Source organism: Schistocerca americana, chromosome 4 (assembly GCF_021461395.2).
Source record: "Schistocerca americana isolate TAMUIC-IGC-003095 chromosome 4, iqSchAmer2.1, whole genome shotgun sequence".
In the NCBI taxonomy this organism is placed as follows: Eukaryota; Metazoa; Arthropoda; class Insecta; order Orthoptera; family Acrididae; genus Schistocerca; species Schistocerca americana.
The window spans coordinates 796,733,760-796,754,913 of record NC_060122.1 but is presented as its reverse complement, the minus strand read 5'-3'; the positions used below and the strand labels follow the sequence as shown (position 1 = coordinate 796,754,913).

Here is a 21,154-nt window from a genome sequence, read left to right as displayed (position 1 = left end):
GTACTCAAGAATAGGTCACACTGATGTCCTATATTTATTCACATTATGCAATTCAATGTTCTGAACATTTTGCATTAATTATTTTTACTGGAAATGATATATTTCAAAAATTATTGTATTTTGGTCTAGAAGACATCCATAAAAATCTGTTGAGATAATAAACAGATTAAGAGAAGTAGGTTATCTATAAACTGTAGACCAATTTTTTTCTCATTTCAAAAACATGCTCAAACATGATCAACTCAGGAGATATAATTAATTAAGGACTTCAGTTAGCCCAGATTTTCAATTCATATTGTTATCATACTACTGTAGATTTCTGGAATATGTTAATGTACTACTGACAGGCTATATTTTCTGAACCCAAAAATACCAATTACAAATATGTATTTGCCATAATTAAGAACTGTATAATTTTTAATATTCAAATTTTAATAATCAAATTTTAATAATCAATATGGATACCATACTTAAAAGTTAGGAATTGTGATAGCATAAGCATAACTTGGTCCTATATATTTTAATTGCACATATTGGAAATTTGATAAGCAAAGTGTGATGGTAATTATCACACCTATTTAAAACAGAATAATTTGATATAGTGAACATTCAAATAATAATCAAGTAACCAAAGTCATATAACATTCTAGTGCATGTCTACATAAGGACAAAATGATTGCATTTCTAGTTTTCGTTGGAGTGAAGTCTTGATCAGTATGCAATTGCTCCAGAATTTCAGTGTTCTCTGCACTGTGTGCTCTGGTATTGTTTTTTGAACTAGGCTTGGGAATGTTCGAGGATGTGAGCAGTGACTATTAGAATCAGTGATAGATTTAACAAGTTACATTCATAAACATGCCAGTGTACATTAATAAACTGTTATTATCATTCTGTGTGCCATGTAGAGAATTTGTTGACATGCTGTATGAAAAATTTATTTGTGTCAATTAATTCAGATCCTGATCATTTTTGGTGAAGTATAATTTAAAGTTATGTGTCAAATGTGAGTACAGAGAGACCTGAATAAACATTTATGATCTGTAATGAAGAATAGTCTTTAGCAATGGGAATCAAACTCCATAAATAAATAAGTGAAGTGATTTTGTGTGAACATTTGACATGTACTACTAGACTTCTCTTTCTATTTATTAACAGGTACAACCATATCAAGAGTATGTGTTTGTTTGTGGACTCGCAAGTACTAAGAAATGTGTGTAGAAGTGACTTTTAATGGAAAGAGGGATTAGTAGTGTTCACATATTCTTCTTTAGACAAGTGAGGAGCAACACAAAAAATGACATAATGTTTATAAACAAGCAAAGGCTGAGAACATAATGTAATGAAGTGAATTTTAGTGTAATATTAGTGGAAGTTTACATTAATGAATTATCATTTAAGGAACACTTTGCTAAGGCACTTGAGACAGGAACATATAAAACGTACAAGTGGCTGTTAGTGGAGTGTACTTTCAAGTAGAGAACAAGAATGTGATGAGTAAAATGCACAGTTCCTGGTAAAAAGTTTTTAGAACAAAATGATTGTTTTGAAAGATAACTTGAGCTAGACTGCGAGACAAAACAACAGAAGAGGACCATGTGAATTATGAATAACTTTACTGATCTATAGGAGAAACTGTGCTGGACACTGGACTGCCTGAGAGGTCAGTCATCTTGAAAATTGGACCAATCCTGTGTTTGGTGTGCTGCAGCAGGCGACATACCACACAATACCAAATAGTACTGAATGGACCCAGAGTTGGCGTTGCTAAACTCATCAGTTAGATATATTTAAAAACTATTTCAGTAACTTGTTTAATTTAGTGTTCTATTTTAATTGTATAAAAACGGCTGATAAGGAAAGAGCGGTAGTGATTGTTACTTTTACTTGTTTTAGGTTTAAAAAGAATCTGTCTACTTCACTGAACATTACGTTTATTTCACATTGTACCGCCACACAAAGACACACATCGTCAAAGACCTAGTTTCTAGTACTTGTCTCTCCAAAGACTCTAGAGCAGAAGTGCTGCCAACTTTTGTCTGCCACTTAATTAAGTACAAACACTTATAACTGTAACACTTTCCCTTATTTAATTAAGAAAAAAAGGGAACACATCAACATGAAAGACCCATGTTATGACATTAATCTAACAGTGTTGGTTTTGCCAGCGGTTTCGTCAGTATACTGGTAACTGGTCCTCAGTTGACATATGTTGAATGCCTAAGTCTCCTTCCAATACCTTTTCTTGGACGAAGAAATACTTTATTTTTATATGCTTAGTGTGATGATGGAACTCGGGGTTTTGTGCAGGTTTCACTGTTGCCTGATTGTCGACCATAAGGACTGGAACTTCACTCAGCTTTCTCATTCCTCTAAAAAGTCTACACAGATAGATTATCTCCTTCACAGATTCTGTTGCAGCTACCAGCTCTGCTTCTGTTGTAGATGTTGCAGTCACTGCCTATCTTTGGCTGAGCCAGGAGATAGCTCCACCTGCATATGTAATAAGTACACCAGGTGTTGACTGTCCAGTTTTGTTGCACCCTCCAAAGTCTGCATCCCTGTAGCAATCTAATATGCCACTACACATATTTGGACGATAGATTCTGCCCAGGTCACATGTACCTGCTACATACCGGAGTACTCGCTTTAGTCACACTACATCTTCTGTTGATGTCAAGAGTTTGGGACAGGAAGCTCACACTATAAGCCAGGTCAGGTCTCATTCCAAGCATCAGGTACATCAGTGCTTGCCGATAGGGAAAGTGACACTTCTCTGCATCTTTCCTTCTACCTGTAATGTATCTGGTTCCTTTACAAATGATATTGAGACAGGTTTGCACTCTTGAAAACTGAAACGCTCCAGAATCTTCTTTGCATAGGCTTGTTGACTTGTCTTGATTGCACCATCATCAAAGCGTTTTATCTCAAGTCCAAGAAAATATGATGCTGGTTTCACAGTGATCTTAAGTTCAGTCTTCAACTCACCAACAAAGTTTGTGGCATCCAGCTGATCACTTGCCATAACTAACCCATCGTCTACACAAAGAGCAACTAACAGTTTGTTACCACCTTCTTCTCTGATATGTAAACAAGGATCTGTATCACTTGCCTTGAAACCTGCTGACATGAGAAATGCTCCAAACCGTTTACTCCAACATCTTGGGGCTTGTTTAAGTCCATACAAACTTTGCCTTAGTTTGCAAACTCTTCTAGTTCCCCATACAAGAATGCTGTAGACACGTCAAACTGTATTAGATGCATCTTTTCAGCTGCAGCAACACTTAACATTGAACGAATTGTGCTCAGTTTAGCTACTGGATGGAAGGTCTCAATTTTGTTTACACCGTAGCGTAAATTAAATCCCTTGATGACAAGTCTTGCTTTATATTTCTCAACACTTCCATCAGGATTAGTCTTCACACGAAAAACCCACTTACATGGTATAGCTCTTGCTCGTTTTGGTAAAGTAATCAGTTCCCATGTCTGATTCTCTTGTAGTGACTTCATTTCACTTCATTTTTCATAGCTTGCTTCCAGTAAACACTTTATGTACTATTTACAGCTTCTTCATATGATTCTGGTTCTTAATTTGTTTCATTAATCATCTCTTCAGTGAACATTACAAAGTCATTTAGCTACGAATGTTTCATTAATGTTGAACGATTTCGCAGTTGTCAATGAGGCTGGATAAAGATTTCCTCCTCTCCGGTATCAGCACTGCCCTCTTCAGTCTCCGATTCTTGAGACTCTTCCTTGTTGGAGTTTATCTCATCTTTTTCTTCAGCTGTATACTTTCCCTGATTACTTTGCTCAACATGCTGCAATGGTAATTTGACATGTTCTTCACAATTTGCAGGCTTTTCATGGAAGATTACACTCTTCTGAGAATGACTTTGTTTTCTTCTTTCTCCCAAATTCGGTAACGCTCATGTCCATCATACCCCACGAAATAACCCTTGACAGCTTTATTATCCATTTTCAATCTTCTTTGAACTGGAATGTGGGCATAGCATGTAGAGCCTATTATACGCAAATGTTTTATTCTTGGCTTCTTGCAAAACCACAGCTCAAATGGACTAATTACTTCCACAAACGATTTTGCAGTTCGATTCAAAATGTACACTGATGCTCCAATCAATTCTACCCATATGGCTGCTGGTAAATTAGCTTCTTTATTTAAATACTTGAAGGTTCTTGCCATTTCAACTATAGTTAGCATGTCCCACTCACTTCCACCATTTTGTTGTGGTGTGTAGGATGCTGTCAGCCTCTGAGTAACATCTTCTGCTTGCAGTATGTCCTTAACTTCCTTACTATTGAATTCTCCACTGTTGTCACTCAGCAGCTCTTTGACTGTATGACCCAGCATCTTTGAATGTTGAAGAACATATTTCAATGCATCTTTAACTTCAGACTTTTGCCTTACAAGGAAGCAATACCGAAATTTTGCGTAGCTGTCTTTGAACACAACCATGTATCTCTTCTTCTGAAAAGATTCATTGAAAGGTCCACAGACATCAGCTGACATCAGTTCACCTGGGCAGGTTGACTTCTCTCTGTGACCAAATGGTAAATTATGTGCTTTGCCATAAATGCGTGGCTCACAAAGTGACTTCTCCAAGGGAACATTTATGCCTAATTTCCTTTCTAACATTTCTTTGACATGGTGTTTTTCCTGATGTCCCCACCTCTCATGATACATCTGCAATAATGAAGTTTCTTCAATGGCATTTACTTCAGCAATTTCTTTGGGCAAATTTGGTTGAATGTCTGTCTTGTACAAGGTACCAAAGGGCTCATGGGTTCCATGCAACACTACCTCGTCATCAATTTTAAGCCAACACTCTCCTGTTGATGACTTAAATTCACTATTAGGATTCTGGTCCTGTGCAGCCAACACCGAAACCAAATTTCTAGATAATTGTGGAACATACCTCACATCCAACAACATCACATCTTCCCCATCAGTCAGAGATGATAACTGAATATTGCCTTTTCCCACTGCCATTAGAGTTTCTCTTCCGGCTGCCTTTACACCACATGGAGTGTCTAATTTTAGAATGTCTGTAAAATACTGTGAACAGTTTATTACATGTCTTGTAGCTCCATTATCAACCCACCACGATGCTGAATCTGACTCAACTGTATAGGCCTCTTCACAGACAGACATCAGCACAGCACTAGCAGCAGCACGACTTTCTTGACTTCTGTTTTGATTTTTATTTGGTCTTCCATCAGAAATTCACATTTTGCAGTCCTTTACCCAGTGGCCCTTACACTTACAATAATTGCAAATGTCACCTTTTCTTGGGTCATTCTTGATGAACTTGTCTTTGCCATTTGGTTTTTGTTTACTAACATTCACCATTAATGCTTCCTTTGGTGTTTTGTCACTGTTTGGATTCTTCAAGAAATTCCTTTCAAACATACATAACTGCACTGTTAACTCATCAAATGTTCTTTTTTCGTCCTGTGTTAACAACATCCAACTTGATTGAAAAGTTTCAAATTCACGTGGCAGAATATGCAACGTTTTGCACACTAACATAAGGTCTGGTAAAACACTTTCGTTTTTAGCTTAGAGTCCACTGTTTAACTCATTCCACAAACTCTCCAATTTTGCTATGTGGTTGGAAACAACATCACCTGGTAGCCAGCAGTAGGAGAAAAAGTCTGTGCAGATTTTGAACAACTGATCCTTGGATGAAGCTTCAAACTGCTGCTTTAAGGCGTCCCACATATCACTAGCTGTTTCTTTGCCCATTACCTTTTGATATACTTCATCACTGATGGCACTAGCTATCATACACTTTGCATAACTAATTGCCTTTCGATACAAATCGAACTGTTCCTTGTGTTTCTTTGCTTGTGGATCTGCTGCGCAGTCTCCCAGTGGCTTGGGCTTAACTAACCTCTTTTCAATAACATCCAATTCACCTTCATGGTAATCCAGCAAGTCTCTTATTTTTCGTTTCCAAATTGGCCAGTCCATTTGTCCGTTAAGTGGTTTTATATTTTTTGACATTTCCATTTCTGCCGAATCTTTGCTTCAAAATACAATATATGGCCGAAAGTTACTTACTGAAAACAAATCTTAAAACCTAAAACTCATCTGTCGATGTTTCTGACCTCAAATCTCAGCTGACTATACTCCACTCAAAACCCAGTTGACGACAAATTCTGACTACTGTATTTTCTACTGTGTGTAAAAACTCTCGTTTTTGGCGCTTACATGCACTAACACAGTTCAGCAAAAGGTTTTACAACAACGGTTTTCACTCTCAAGCACACGTTATCGTATTTTGCTAACTTTTCGTCACTGTTTCGAGTCTTTAATTCGCTTATGACACTTAAGCGAAACTGGATCCATAACCTGTTACTTTTACTTGTTTTAGGTTTAAAAAGAATCTGCCTGCTTCACAGAACATTACGTTTATTTCACAGTGTACAGCCACACAAAGACACACATCGTCAAAGACCTAGAGTCTAGTACTTGTCTCTCCAAAGACTCTAGAGCAGAAGTGCTGCCAACTGTTGTCTGCCACTTAATTAAATACTAACACATATAACTGTAACAGTGATAATAAAATAGTTGTTGATGATGGGACATTAGGATGATAGTGTAGTTGTACTTAATTTTCTTGTTGAGGCAGAAATTTTAAATTATAAAGTTTTAGACATGGCTGCATGGTCAGCAACTGTTTGCAAATTAAAATTAAAGCAATTACAGTCCTCAGTCACAAAAATTAAGTCTTTTGACCTGGTTTTGGCACTACTATGAATGCCTTCATCAGAAGTAAAACATTCAAACTGGCATGTCATGCATAAAATAAATATGATGCTAACTGTAGCTTGACATACATGACCAGCCTGTAGTGGCTTGCCTTCCATGTATTCTACTTTAAAAATTTTGTGACTAAAGCTATATCGCTTGATAGTTATTTATACATGACATGCCAGTTTCAGTGTTTTACTTCTGATAAAGGCACTCATAGTAGTGCTGAAACCAAGTCAAAAGACTTCAATTTTTGTGACCAAGAGCTGTAATTGCTTAATTTTAATTTCAAGTTACTGAGGTATATAATGAAAGAAGTTCTGATAACAGTCAAACGAATAGTCACATTTTGGAAGAAAAGACATGGTCTTCATCCACTAATGGCAAAAATGTAAGTGATTTTGAAAGTAACTATGAATTGATACAAGACTGTTATGTCAAGCAAGAACCTGTCAGTGGCAACATGTTTGCTAAGTTAAAACAGAACAAAATGGTGGTATGGGTGCCATGGATAATAGCATGGCAAAAATAACAGCTGTGCTTATTAATTTAAATAAAAAAATGAATGAACTACAAGGATAAATGAATTCAAATATACGTGAAATAAAAGGGGATATTTACAACATAAAGAAAGAGTTGGGGGTTGCGAACAAAAATTTAACAAAATGTGACCAAAGGATTGCTAGAGTAGACAGTAATTGTGACAGCCAGTTGAGTGAGACTCATATAAAAGAGATTCTAAAGTGGAAGAAATAGCCAATCATTGTAATGCTAGTAATAACAATGTTGTAAAAATAAGTAATGATGGTTGGAAGCAATAAATCCCGATTGTCAGAAAGTTCATGAGGATAACAAAATCTGTTGTGACAATAATAAAGATTATTTGAAAAGGCAGTTAGAACAGACAAAATAAACAGTGGAAAGGGATCAATTCTAAATGTGGAAGTAAAGGAGAAGACAAATGTGTGTTAAAACTTAAGGACAGAATGTTGGGAGTTAATGAAATCATGAATTCCAAATTTACTGAAATTAAAAGTAAGGTCAATCAAAATGTTGATGGAAGTGATCACTCTGTTCCAGGTGATTCATCTTTCATAAATTGTAAAAAATTTAATGATTTTGAACCTTGTGGTAAGGTACAGCCAATGGACCTTATTAGGGAATTTGATGGTTTACTTAAGGGATGGACTGAAACAGAGAAAATGTCTTTTGTAAGAGGTTTTATGAAAGAGGATGTTTAAGGTGGGGCAGCAAAAGTAGCAAGTAAATGTGCTTCTTGGAAACAATGCAGAAAGGTTTTCCTAGGAGGGTACTGATTGAAAGAACATCTTGAGTGTGTTTTGGGGCTCCAAAATAATGACCATAAGAGAGGCACAGGAAAATGGTTTTGTCAGTTTTGAATAAAAAAACTCAAATACCTTTGATCAGAGTTGCGTAGTGAATGTATTTAATCATATTATTTTTCGTTCTTTTCTTTACTTATATATAATGTACAGTTAAAATGAAAGAGCTAGAAACCAAAGGTAAATTAACGAGATGCTTTGTGGCAAGGCTAATATTTTGATACATCATTAAATATGTTTATGATACAATGTAAGAAATACACTCTTCAATTTATTAATTCATGCATCTTCACCCTTTTGTTTCGGGAAGTAATAGTGTATGGACGTATGCTTGGATCCAGCATACCGGCTTTGTTAAAAATATGTATCTTAACCTTTCATTAAAAGTATTATAAAAAATTATTAGGAAAGGAATATTTATTTGTATGGTTATAAGTGCAACTCCTACCTGTTCATCATTTCACTCGCCACCGAGATCTTGTATCAAGAGGTTCAGTGTAGACAACAATAATTCATACCATATCTGGAGCATCGACATAGTCACACTCAAGACTGAACACAATCGACACAGATGTGATATGCACCTATTGAACTTGGTTTACTTATACTAAAAGTATTGTGCTTCGTGTATTTAAGAACTTAAAGACAGCTCGACAGTTTCAATGGTTGCAGTGATGACATTTATTGTCTTTGAATGTAAATGACCTACAAGGTCTGTTGATATTGGTATCACTTTAAGTTCTTCCAAGATTGTGCACAGGTTCATAAATTACCTTCAAAATTTTCTCAACTATTGTTTCCAATCAATTTTTCCAATTATTCAAGCAATTAGTAATCCATTTTCATCTCCACGTACCTATTCAAGGGTGACCATTTAAAGGACAATGCCAAGCAAAATATGACAGACCTTTCAATTTATGATATAAGTGATTCACATTATTGTTACAAGGAACTAATGAAACTTCCATTGTATATGTTAATGTTCATGAGGTTTGGAATCATAACACGATTGAACGAGCAAATTAAAATTAAATACTGCTTACAAACGAGATGCACTGGGAATGCTGTAAAGGTAGGAAGCTGCTACGCTATATGCTTGTATGGCCATTCTTTGCGCCATCTCTCTGACAGTAGATAATCTCTTTTCCTTCCAATTAATATCCTTTATGGAAAGTTCATTTCTACAGAAGAGACGAAAATTAGTACAAATTCATCACTTAAATTAAGACTGTGTCAGATAACAACCAGATTCATTAGTGAGTACATAGCTAAACTTACTTTAACTGAAAGCTACTGATACAGACAAAACTTCATTTCTGAAAATTTTTATTCATAATTTTGTTAAAAACTATTCACAATGGAGCCAAGCGAAATGGGCATCATTGAAAATTCATTACAAAATGCAATATGGCAAGACGTTGGAAATCTGAGCTTGGCAACAGTTGAAGATAACATGCCAGCTCATGAACTGGTCAATGGCAACCTAAACAATGAAGCTGGCACCCCACTAAAAATAAATGATGACACTGGTAACATAACTAATCATGATGTCACTTTTATGATGCTCGACAAGTCAATTTCTCAGTTCTCACCTGGAAACCCTTTTTTAAGATAGTGAAACTGAAGGGAGCAACAGCGAATATTCCGTTTGATTATTTGTTCACAACATTATGAATGCAAGAACAGGAAACAGTCTGTAAAAACAATGTAAATACTAGTGAGACACACAATTTGACACAACTCATGCAGCTAATAACACAACAGTTTATAAAACAACAGGAAATTCAGGGAAGTGTAACACAACAACTTAAGGGTATGACACAGCAGTTCACAAAACATCAGGAAAACACAGGACAGCAGTATATACAGAAAAATCAGGCATTTAACGATTTCAAGCATAGTACTAGTCAACAGTTCAGTGAGGTGAAAAAAACTATATGCACCCAATTATCTGACAAGCTATCAGGGAAGTTGACAGAGCTAGGAAACAACTAAAGTAAGAAATAATTACTGACATATTCCACTATCTAAATACATTAATGGAAACAGTATCATCCATAGATGATAAACAGGATCAACTTGCAGCACCTTAGTGAAGCATATTCTCAAATTCAGGAGACGCAATCCCAAGTGGGTGGATTGGTAAAAAAATGTGATGGACATAATCAGCGAGCTGCAAGATGTGTACAGAAACATACCTACGGAAGTACAAAAGTTAAGTCTAAAAGTGAACCAGTCAAGTTTATAGTCAAATTTTGCCAAAAAACAGAGAGATAAGATATGTGCAGATGTATAGGAAATAACAGAAAAAGCTGAAACCGGAATGCTGGATTAGAGCAGCACCCTTGTTGAAAAGGTAGTGCCAGAGTGCAAGTTTTTGTAGATACTGAAGAAGAAGCTCTAAAAGACAAAGAAAGTCAATTTTTGGCTAAAATAGATACAGGTTTAATGGAAGCAGAGGAAAGGTTAGGAGGCAGTTTTGCTAAATCTACTGACATTCGGAACATTTGACAGAAAACAAACCCACGTTTTTAGACAAGTTGGATACTTTGACTGACTAGCCAAAATATCTGGCTACCCTGTCGAACGAAAATAGCGAAGGTTTCAGAATGTGACAACACTTGCCGGCAGCTGCAACTGTCGAGCAAGTGCAGTTGCTATGTGCTACACCACTAGTGAACGTAAACATGCCTGTTAATGGCAGTGTGGCAATGTTTGTCAATATTAGTTGCAGATGGAGGATTACTTAGGCATTGACAATTTCCAGTATGTATGGAAAAGAACAAACTTCATGGTCTTTATTAGAGCATTTCGAACCGTCTTACTTCGTGCTTGGACTGAAGCCCAGAAAATTAGTTTTGTTGTTGGATACTTTGACTGACTAGCCAAAATATCTGGCTACCCTGTCGAACGAAAATAGCGAAGGTTTCAGAATGTGACAACACTTGCCGGCAGCTGCAACTGTCGAGCAAGTGCAGTTGCTATGTGCTACACCACTAGTGAACGTAAACATGCCTGTTAATGGCAGTGTGGCAATGTTTGTCAATATTAGTTGCAGATGGAGGATTACTTAGGCATTGACAATTTCCAGTATGTATGGAAAAGAACAAACTTCATGGTCTTTATTAGAGTATTTCGAACCGTCTTACTTCGTGGTTGGACTGAAGCCCAGAAAATTAGTTTTGTTGTTGGATACACACGGAGTGACATACTGCTATGGGCTACAGACATGGCAGAATGTTGCCACTACTATGAGCAGCTTGAGAGAGCCTTTCTGGATAAATATTGGTCTGAGGCCAACCAAGAGAGACTCAGGCATGAAGTATCCAACCCAGCTCCTTTCAATAGCAAACATGGAAGCTTAAGGGGCTATTTTGAAAAATATTTGAATAAAACCCAGTGTCTCAAGTAGACATACTGAAAATTTTGAAGACCTATCTACCTGTCCGCATTAGGGATAAACACTTAGTCATTCCAGAACATGACACCGAATACTTTCTATCTGTATTGGACTCAACAGATTTGATATATGAAGAGACCAGTACAATTCAAGCCTGTTAATATGCACATAGTGCCACAGAGATTTATGGACGAAAAAGTGAAGAACAGATTCATAGCACAGCACGGATGGCAACCTTACCACACACAGTCCTATGGTAACAGTAATGGTAATAGCAATGGCAATGGCAAAAGCCGTAAATTCAAGGATGAATGTAAAAGATATGGGCAGAAATTTAACAAAAACAACTATAACAGGCAAGTAGCATAAGGCCAGCCTGTACAAAATGTACAGACAGAAGCTACCGACAATAATCAGCCGTTCGCCTGGCAAACATAAAACAATACCTGACAGCTGAATAATTCACAGTCAGCAGAATTTGGCCAGCAAAATAATGCACATATGCTGAATAACACGCAAAGGCAAAGAGAAATTCAGTTGAGAGCCACACAGGGTACAAACTGGCGTAATCAAACACAAACAGTCCATATAGAAGAAGTTACGCTTAACCTGGAGACTGATGCCAACGCAACATTGGAAAACTTGAACCAGTCATGGCAGGCCCCCATTCTGTGACCTGGGAGGGGAGTGGGGCACAAGATTGATTGACACATACTTTGTCAAATATGGTCTAGGTAGCGTTGTGAAAGATTATCTGTGTCAGAGTAATGAGGATACACAGGAAAACTTGACAGAGGGCAAGGTACAAGCTACTAATAAAGCCAAAATATTTGACCTTTACGTACCCATTGTGCTTGACACAGGTGCTACAACTAATTTCATGTCACAGCCATTTTTTCAAGTACTGAAAGACCCACACCGCCAGTGCAAAATTTCAAGTTACAAACTGCTCCTGATTGAAAGTCGAAAGGAGTCAAAATACAAGCTTTAATTCCTGTCCAATTAGGATAGTTTTCTGCACGATGCAATTTTTTGGTATAGGAAAATTGATAGTTGACTCTTTAATTGGTACGGATACATTTAGGACACACCAAGTACAAATTGGTATAGACCCTTGCAAATGTCATTTCACAGTAAATAACCAATTATTTGAAATAGACCTAATCAGAGGAAGAACTGATAGATGTGAAACTGAAGTTGCTCACGACTTTGAGTTTCAATTGGTAAATACCATAGTCATGTTCTAAAGTTTTTCAGATGACACGAGAGAATATGGTACTGGGGTGCAAGATTCATACGTCTCTCACAGTTGACTTGTGTATTGCATGCAGCCAATCCTCTTCTCTGGGCAATTAGCTAAGCCGATTTCCAAAGGCTTCTTCTCTGAAGACTGTAGCAGGTACAGGCATTTATTAATCTACTTTTCTATTCTTGAAATAACTTGTGTACTCTCAACACAAAGCAATATTTACTCTTTTTCACATAAGTAAGTAAACTCTCGCAATTCAACTGGTGTATTTAAACGCCAGACTCTATAAATCACAAGTACAATATCATATGTTGTAACAATCCAATAATTTATGGACATCACATGTGTCCTGTCTCATGCAGAGCTAAGACGTGAAGTAAGATAAAAGTAAACAATCAATTGTTTCCTTCACTTTTGCTGCAACAATCACTTCCACTAACACGTCAAAGTACATAATTATTCTGTAGTATGTAGATGTGTGTTTGTGTATCCTTCTTCTTCAGCTTACTTATAAGTTGAAGGTTATTGCAAACCATGGAATATAAGGACTTCAGTGATAGAAGTATTTGCATGTGGAAAGAGGGAAAGACAGACCAGTACTCAAATGAGAAGTAAGAAAGGAAAAAGTAGAAGTGGTTGCTAAGATTGAAGAAGAGAAAGAAGATAGCCCCAAAGACAGGAAAACCCTTCCCACACCCCTTCCCCAGGATCCCTACTTCGTTGGTACTTGAGTGAGAAGCCAGAGCCAGCATGATTAAACGTCTCCTACAGAATAGATATTCTCACCTTCACCTTTGAAGCCCCCAAAGAAGAATCTTAGCAATACCTATGGAATGGCAAATGGTGAAGAATCAGTTACACTTGTCTGTGAGGGTTGACTGAAAGGTAGGGAGTGTGATTAGTGTTGGTCAGGATTGTACTTACACTACCCACCCCTTCCAAATGTGATACAAACCTTCCCATTTACATTACATCTCACAAAAGATAAAAAATATTCTATAAAAATAGAAAATTATACACTATGATAATATAGTAGTTTAGTTATTCACTTTACACTATATTTCATACACACATAAAGTACATCATTCAGTTTATGATGTCTAGATATCACTTTGTTTGACAGTACCACGATATTATACTTTTCACTAATATAACATTTTATTCATTTCATTTCATGTCTAGAGATCACTATTCATCCATGATTATCTTAAATTTGTCTCAATCTTGTAGTCATATCCGGTTTCCTACATACTAAAATTTTCGGGTAGTTTAAGAATTCAAGAATAGATTACAGAATAGTGGATGAACTGAAGGGAATTCAGTGCAGGAAAACTAAGTTTGAAGAAACACCGAAAACAACTAGGGTTCTGATGGTCGTCACTCCATCCATTAACACAGAACGTTAACGTCCCTGGGAGACAGATGTGACTCAACCTGGATCCCATTGTTCTGCAAAACACCTCACTTGAGCAAGTGCAGACCTGTACTTCTCGTTAAATTTTGTGTGAAAGGTTCCCCACAACACAAAATCACCACTTTACTAGGTAACAAAACATTATGTAAAATTATTTTATGTTTTAATCTGTGCTGGTCAAGGTTGAATTCTTTCCACGAGTCATCTATAGCCTTGTTAGTATCATTAGGTTTGGAAAAGGCAACAGTCGCAACGTTTCTTGAGATTATACTCTCAGCCATTTCTCGATCTATAATTAGCTCAAAAGGTTCTGCAACACTACTTACATCTTAATGGCAAAGTCGATAACTATTTCTTCGAAATTTTGTTCTACTTTATTTACTCACGAACTGACAGCTCGCTTAGTAACAGCTTGTATACTAACACCTGGAATTTTTGATTGAATAATCAATATCAATTCCTTAGGTCGATCTGTGCTCTCTTTCAAGATATTCATTTCCTGTCTTATGGAATTAAATTTAACATTACATACATTTTTACAAAATTTTAATTTTTCACTAAGTTCAGATTCTACATTATTACATTTATCTTCACTGTAAAATTCTAGTTTCTTTATAAAATTCTGAAATTTGTCATTCTGTCTCTGATTAAATTCAGTAAATAGTTAAATAACGTGAGTATTCAAAGAACTAGTGAGTTCACTCTTTAAATCTAACTTCAGTTTTTCTATCTTATTATTTAAAGAGTCAAATTCGGTCTTTAATAAAACTATATTTGCTGCTTGACTGTTCAAGGTTTCACTTTGATTACTTAAAATTTCACTCTAAAGCATCTAATTTTTCACTTAGAGTGGCTGAATCCGCTTTCTGGTCATCCAACTTAGCAATTTGGTCATCTAATCTAGAATGTACTGAGCCTATCTCCTTTCTTAAAGCAGCAATTTCAGCGTGTACAGATGCTGAATGTGCTCTTTAGGCTTTATTTAAATTCGCTATTTCAGACAAGTCTCGCATTTCCCTGGTCACTCTAATTGCTCTGATGGGTTCTGCTAGTTGTTCTTGATCCATATTTGTTTTACTCTTAGCTCTGGTTACCATTGAAAAAATCGCCTCTGAGTATAATAACTATGACAACAACTGTCCCCTCAACTTTTACCAAATAATTATTGGTTTTCGCTCACCCAGAGTAGAGTTTTAGCTGGTTACTGTGTTGGCATAGGCGCGATGTACGTATGTGAAGACTGCTTACTCTCCACACCCAACCTTCTTAGTCGAAAAGTTGAGTCCTTCTCTCCTGTTTTCTCCACTATTACTTTCTCACGTCTTTTACTGCGTGACACTCACAACATTCTTCCATTGGTTTGTTACTGGAAACAATTCTCGTATCTTGTTATGCCTGGTTGCTATGGCAACACCTAATATCTTCTCTCCGTTTCTGTCTTGAAATTCCCATTTTCTTCGGGTCCTGTCACTTAGGTCACCACGTTCTAACCTTTTTCAGACGACAAGAGATAGTGTGGTACTGGGGTGCAAGATTCATACGTCTCTCACAGTTGACTTACGTATTGCGTGCAGCCAGTCCTCTTCTCTGGGTAATCAGCTACATCCACCTCCCAAAAGCTTCTTCTCTGAAGACTATACCAGGTACAGGAATTTATTACTCTACTTTTCTATTCTTGAAATAACTTGTGTACTCGTAGAACACTTTCAGTTCATTCATGGTATATTTTCAACTCTCAATACGAAGCAATATTTACTCTTTTTCACACAAGTAAGTAAACTCTTGCAAGTCAACTTGTGTCTTTAAATATCAGACTCGATAAATCACAAGTACAAAATCATATGTTGTAACAGTACAATAATTTATGGACATCACACGCGTCCTGTCTCATGCAGAGCTAAGACGTGAAGTAAGATAAAAGTATACAGTCAATTGTTTCCTTCTCTGTTTCTACAACAATCACTTCCACCAACGCACCAAAGAATACTAAATAATTATTCCTTGAGTTTTCCTCTCGTCTTCTGTGGCGCTGGTGGCAAAAACTTGTCATCGTCAGTGACTCGTCGCTCTTACAGTCTTCTAATAACAAACTTCCGATCTGCACATAGAAGCAGGTAGATCGGTAGAAACGTTCTCACTCTCCCGCACTCGTACCTCAAATATCGGGTGTTCGAAATGGTGGAAGCTGAGAGTTTCTAGAATTTACACCGATATCTTTGAGGCACTACAATGTTCGTCAACACATACAACAACAAACAGTCGGCAGCAAAAGAGGTAAATGTTGGTACAATAAACACAAAGGTAAGTGAATCGAAATTCTTGTCTCAAGAACAGCATGCAGAACTTAGGGAACTGATTCTTGCCTATAAACATGTATTTGAAAAGAGACCAGGTATAATTAAGGATCTTGCTTAAAAATGGAAGTATATCCTGAAGAAACGTTTTGTTCTACTTCATTCCCTATGCCATGAACAAAGAGGAAAGCATTAAGAAAAGGCATTAACAGGATGCTTGAATGGGGCATAATATAACCATCATTTTCCCCTTATTGTAGTCCTGTTTTGGCCATGAGTAACCCAGGTGGAAAGGTGCGCTTGGTTCTTGACACACACAAGATTAATAAGATTATTGTACCAGTAAGAACACATCTAGACAATTTAGAGGAACAGCTTATGAAATCCCATGATCCTAAATTTCTTACTATAATCGATCTCTAGTCCTCCTATTGACAAATAGAACTACATGAAGAAAGTCAGATATATACCGCCTTTGCATACGACAGCAGGAGCTTCAATATAAGTATTATCGTACGGGTTGAACGTAAGTGCAGGTGTATTTTTCTCTGCTCTGGACAAAGTGCTAGGACCCAAACTTTTGAGTAAGGTGATGGATATATATGGATGATCTTTTAGTCGCCACACCCACTTCGATAGAATACTTAAGATTAATTGAACCAGCATTAAACCACTTTGCCAAACATGGAGTAACAGCAAGTCTCGAGAAATCTAATTTATGACAAGGTAAGATTTTTAAGGCACATAATCTCTTCAGAAAGCATACTGCAGATTCTAAAAAACTTGATACCATTAAGAACTGTCCTGTTCCTCGAAACAAGAGGCAATTAAAGGCATAATTAGGTGTAGTCCCATTTTTCAGGAAATTCATCCCTAATCAACTTATGAACAGTGATGCTTTACTGAATCCTCTCCAGAAAAACAGACCTCTGTTATGGGACAAGCAAGCAATGTCAAAACAATTTCAAGAACATCAGGCAAGCCTTATTAAATGCCAATATTCTATCTCAACCAGACATTAAGAAGGATTTTTGCTTATGCACTGACATTTCTTCTCCAGGTTTGGGAGCGTGCCTTTTTCAAATGGTAGAAGAAGAGGTAAAACTCATTCCTAAAGTAATTAACTTTGCCAGCTGCACCTTATCCAATACTGAACATTCATAATCATTTATTGAGTTGGAGGGTTTAGCTGTAATTTGGACCTTCAAAAAGTTTGAACATTCACCTTGAGGTACACACACAAAAGTATACTGTGACCATCAGTCCCTATCGTTATTGTTAACCTGTAAATTGCTCCACCACCGGATAGCCAGATGGTGTATGTATCTTCAAGAACAGAAATTTTGTACATAAAAGGAAACCACAATGTAATAGCTGATGCACTTTCTTGATCACCACAAGGCTCAGAGGAATTCAATGATCTTTTAGAGCAGGAAGGTGAAAATAAGAGCTATGTTGATGGAGGGCAAAATACTCTGACCATGTTATCTCCACATGTGTAGATACATGGAGCAATTACAGCAGGAAGACAAATGCTGGTGTAAGGTAAGAGTGAAACATGCAAAACAGTGATGAAAAGTTAGAAAGGTTTTTCACTGTTCACAAAGGTTTTCAGTTCCATAGGAACCATCCCATACAAGAACAATGGCGCATGTGTTTGTCAGAGGAATATCTGGATAAATTTATCATGATCACACACAATGCTTGGGCCATTATGGTACTGCAAAGCGCACTGACAAAATAGGTAAATATTGTTATTTCCTCAACCTTAGGTGAAGAGTACTACAGGTGGTAAGAAAGTGTATTGTTTGCCAGGAAACAAAACATACAAACATCTCCAAACACATTGAACTACATCCCATTGTGCCTAAGGAAAAACCCTTAAGAAAAGGTATCTTTGGCTGTGGCTGTAACCTGTCCCAGAGGTAAGGACAGCATAAAGTAGGTCTGTATGATATTTTTACCAAATACATAAAATTGTATACCACAGCCAGTTCAATTATAAGATGAATCAAACAGGATTATTTAGCAAGAGTAGGAAAACCATAAGTCCTGTTAACAGATAATGTCTCATATTTTGTTGGATGTAAATGGAAAGAGTTTCTAGGTTCCAACAAAGTGAAACACATTTTAGTATCCAAATTTCACCCTGAAACATCCCCCATAGAAAGGGGGTTTAAGGAGGCGAACATACCAAATGAATTGAATATGTCACTCCCTTCCTACAATTTATTAACAAACTTCCCCATACATCAAGTGGATTTACACCAAATGAACTTATGTTCAATTTGCAAACAGATAGACGAGTGGGAGAAACCTTTACCCATCATACCGACACAGGAATTTTCACTGCATGATAAAATCTGAAAAGCAGTTATCAACCTTGAAACCTGAGCTATCTACAGGAAAGCAAATTTATGACAGAAAGCTGAAATGTAGAGCACAATTTTATATAGGATAGAAGGTGTTACTTAAAACTCATCCCAAATCCACAAAAATTGGAAAACTGATCCATCAAGTGGCAACTACTATGCACCGGACCATACATAATTAATAGAATCCCCTATCTGGGAGCATACAGATTGGTACACATGAACATGGGTAAAGACAATGGCCTTTACCCACAGAAAGACTTCAAAACATTTATATATTGAATGAATGGCTGTATACCCTCTAAGCTGTATATACATATAGTAATATTAGATTTAGGCTGCTGGAAAGTCACATTCCAGAATTTATTTTGTTAGTTGCTAAGGAAAATTTTTGTTTGTGTTTCTTCTTATATGTCAAATGTGTAAATGGTATGATGAGTGGTTGTAACAAGGAAGAATTTTACATTTATGTGTCTAGAGAAAATGATACTCTAAATATAATGCTTCACCTTGCATGTAGCCCAGTTGTAAGGAAATACATGAACTAGTGAAAAACACAGTAAGGTGCAATGCAGTACACAACTCGACACAAAACAAGTGGTATCAGAGCTACGCAGTGCATGCACATTGGGAAGCAAGCTGGTCAACAAACCGAAAGCATGTGCATGCCAGACAGGCACAGCTGGAGGCGTTGCAACACCCAAAATAAACAAACCTGATGAGCTATAGCCTGCACTAGCATTTGTAAAGCTTATCGAATAAATAGAGACATAGAAATTAAGAGAGAGTCTGTACAATAATTACTACTATCTACACAATACACACATATAAAGATGCCTTTCCAAGATTGATGCCTGAAAAACTCCTCTGTGATACAGACAGGTGGGAGATTGAGTCAATAATTAAATCACTCAAGACTAAGGACTCTCATGTATATGGTGGGGTGCCTAGCAGAATATTAAAGTACTGTGCTGCACCTGTTAGCCTTGTATTTTGCCATATTTGTAATTTTTCATTTAGGAATGGTCAGTTTCTGAATGATTAGAGTACCCAGTAGTAAAGCCGCTTAATAAAAATGGAGAAAGGGATAATGTAAACAATTTTAGACCTTTATCTGTCCCATCAGCGTTTACTAAAGTTATCAAAAAAGCTGTGTATTCTGTTATAACAATAATAAAAAAAGATACATAATTAAAATGAAAAAATTACAGGATAGTACAATTGCATTATTGGTACATGTTCTGAGTGTATGCAATTGTGCCATTCTTCATTCACTTTACCTTGCGTCACTTGTTTTTGTTTGTTTGTGTGTGTGTCCATCACTATATACATTTTAATTATATTCTTCATCTTCTGAAAGCACTTATACTTCCGTTAATCTTACGAAATAGGACCACAGACTTCCTCCCCTATATTTCAATTGTAGATGCAGACAGCCGACTCCAAGGACCCCAGTGCTTCTCAAGATGAAGGAAATCCTCCCAGCTTGGCTCCACTTCACTTCAGTAAAAATAGTTAATACTATTATTTAGTCGTTTATTATTCAGAATCACATATAATACAAAATACTCGTACCACGTCGTACATTGAGCAATATGTCTTAACCATCCTTCTATATATGAGAGAGTGAAACAAAATCATTTACAAAGAAAAGTGAATGATGTTTTTGTTCATTTGCCTGCATATTATTGTGCATTCATAATTAATGTCTTTGCCAATGCTAATGTTCGGTCTTTATTTCAATTCTTTTAAATTAATATGTGGGGTCTTTCACCATGTACCTACACGTCATCTGCCACCATGTAGACACATCAGGCATCCACCCGACACTAGAGAAGACCAACCAGATGTGACTCTTGCCACCTCCGCCTTTGATAAAATCAAGGATGAGTTACTGCTTGCAACTACCCTGGTTCATCCATCTCCCAACGCTCATGTTACTATAACAGTGCATGCAAGTGACGTCACTATCAGTGCCGTGTTACAACAGGAGATAGCCAGTATTCCCCATTTCTGCAGTTTTTCTCTCATAAACTTCACACACACAGCGTAAGTGGTCAGCCTTTGACTCTTAGCTTCTCACCACCCAAAAGGCCATCCACTACTTTTGAGAAGAGATAAGGGGGCAGACCTCTCATGGTTTACATGGGTCACTGTCATCTGGCTGATGTGTTATGCAGTCCATCTGAGGAACTCTCTCCCAGGCGTTTTTGATATCTTGATTTCATTTGTCAGTTCATGACCAACATGTGTTACACTGAAGGCACCGACAACATTGTTGCAGACTATATGACACACATCACCTAT

At 36.9% G+C, this 21,154-nt stretch overlaps 1 protein-coding gene across 1 annotated transcript; it reads right to left on the bottom strand.

The window, feature by feature from the left end:
• Nucleotides 1-1,670: 1,670 nt before the first annotated feature.
• LOC124613143 lies at nucleotides 1,671-3,545 on the bottom strand. The gene is made up of 2 exons (XM_047141761.1): nucleotides 2,996-3,545; nucleotides 1,671-2,965 (listed from the first exon to the last, which is right to left on the bottom strand). The coding sequence occupies exons 1-2, from the start codon at nucleotides 3,125-3,127 to the stop codon at nucleotides 2,741-2,743; spliced, it is 357 nt and encodes a 118-aa protein (XP_046997717.1). The 5' UTR covers nucleotides 3,128-3,545; the 3' UTR covers nucleotides 1,671-2,740.
• Nucleotides 3,546-21,154: the final 17,609 nt, after the last annotated feature.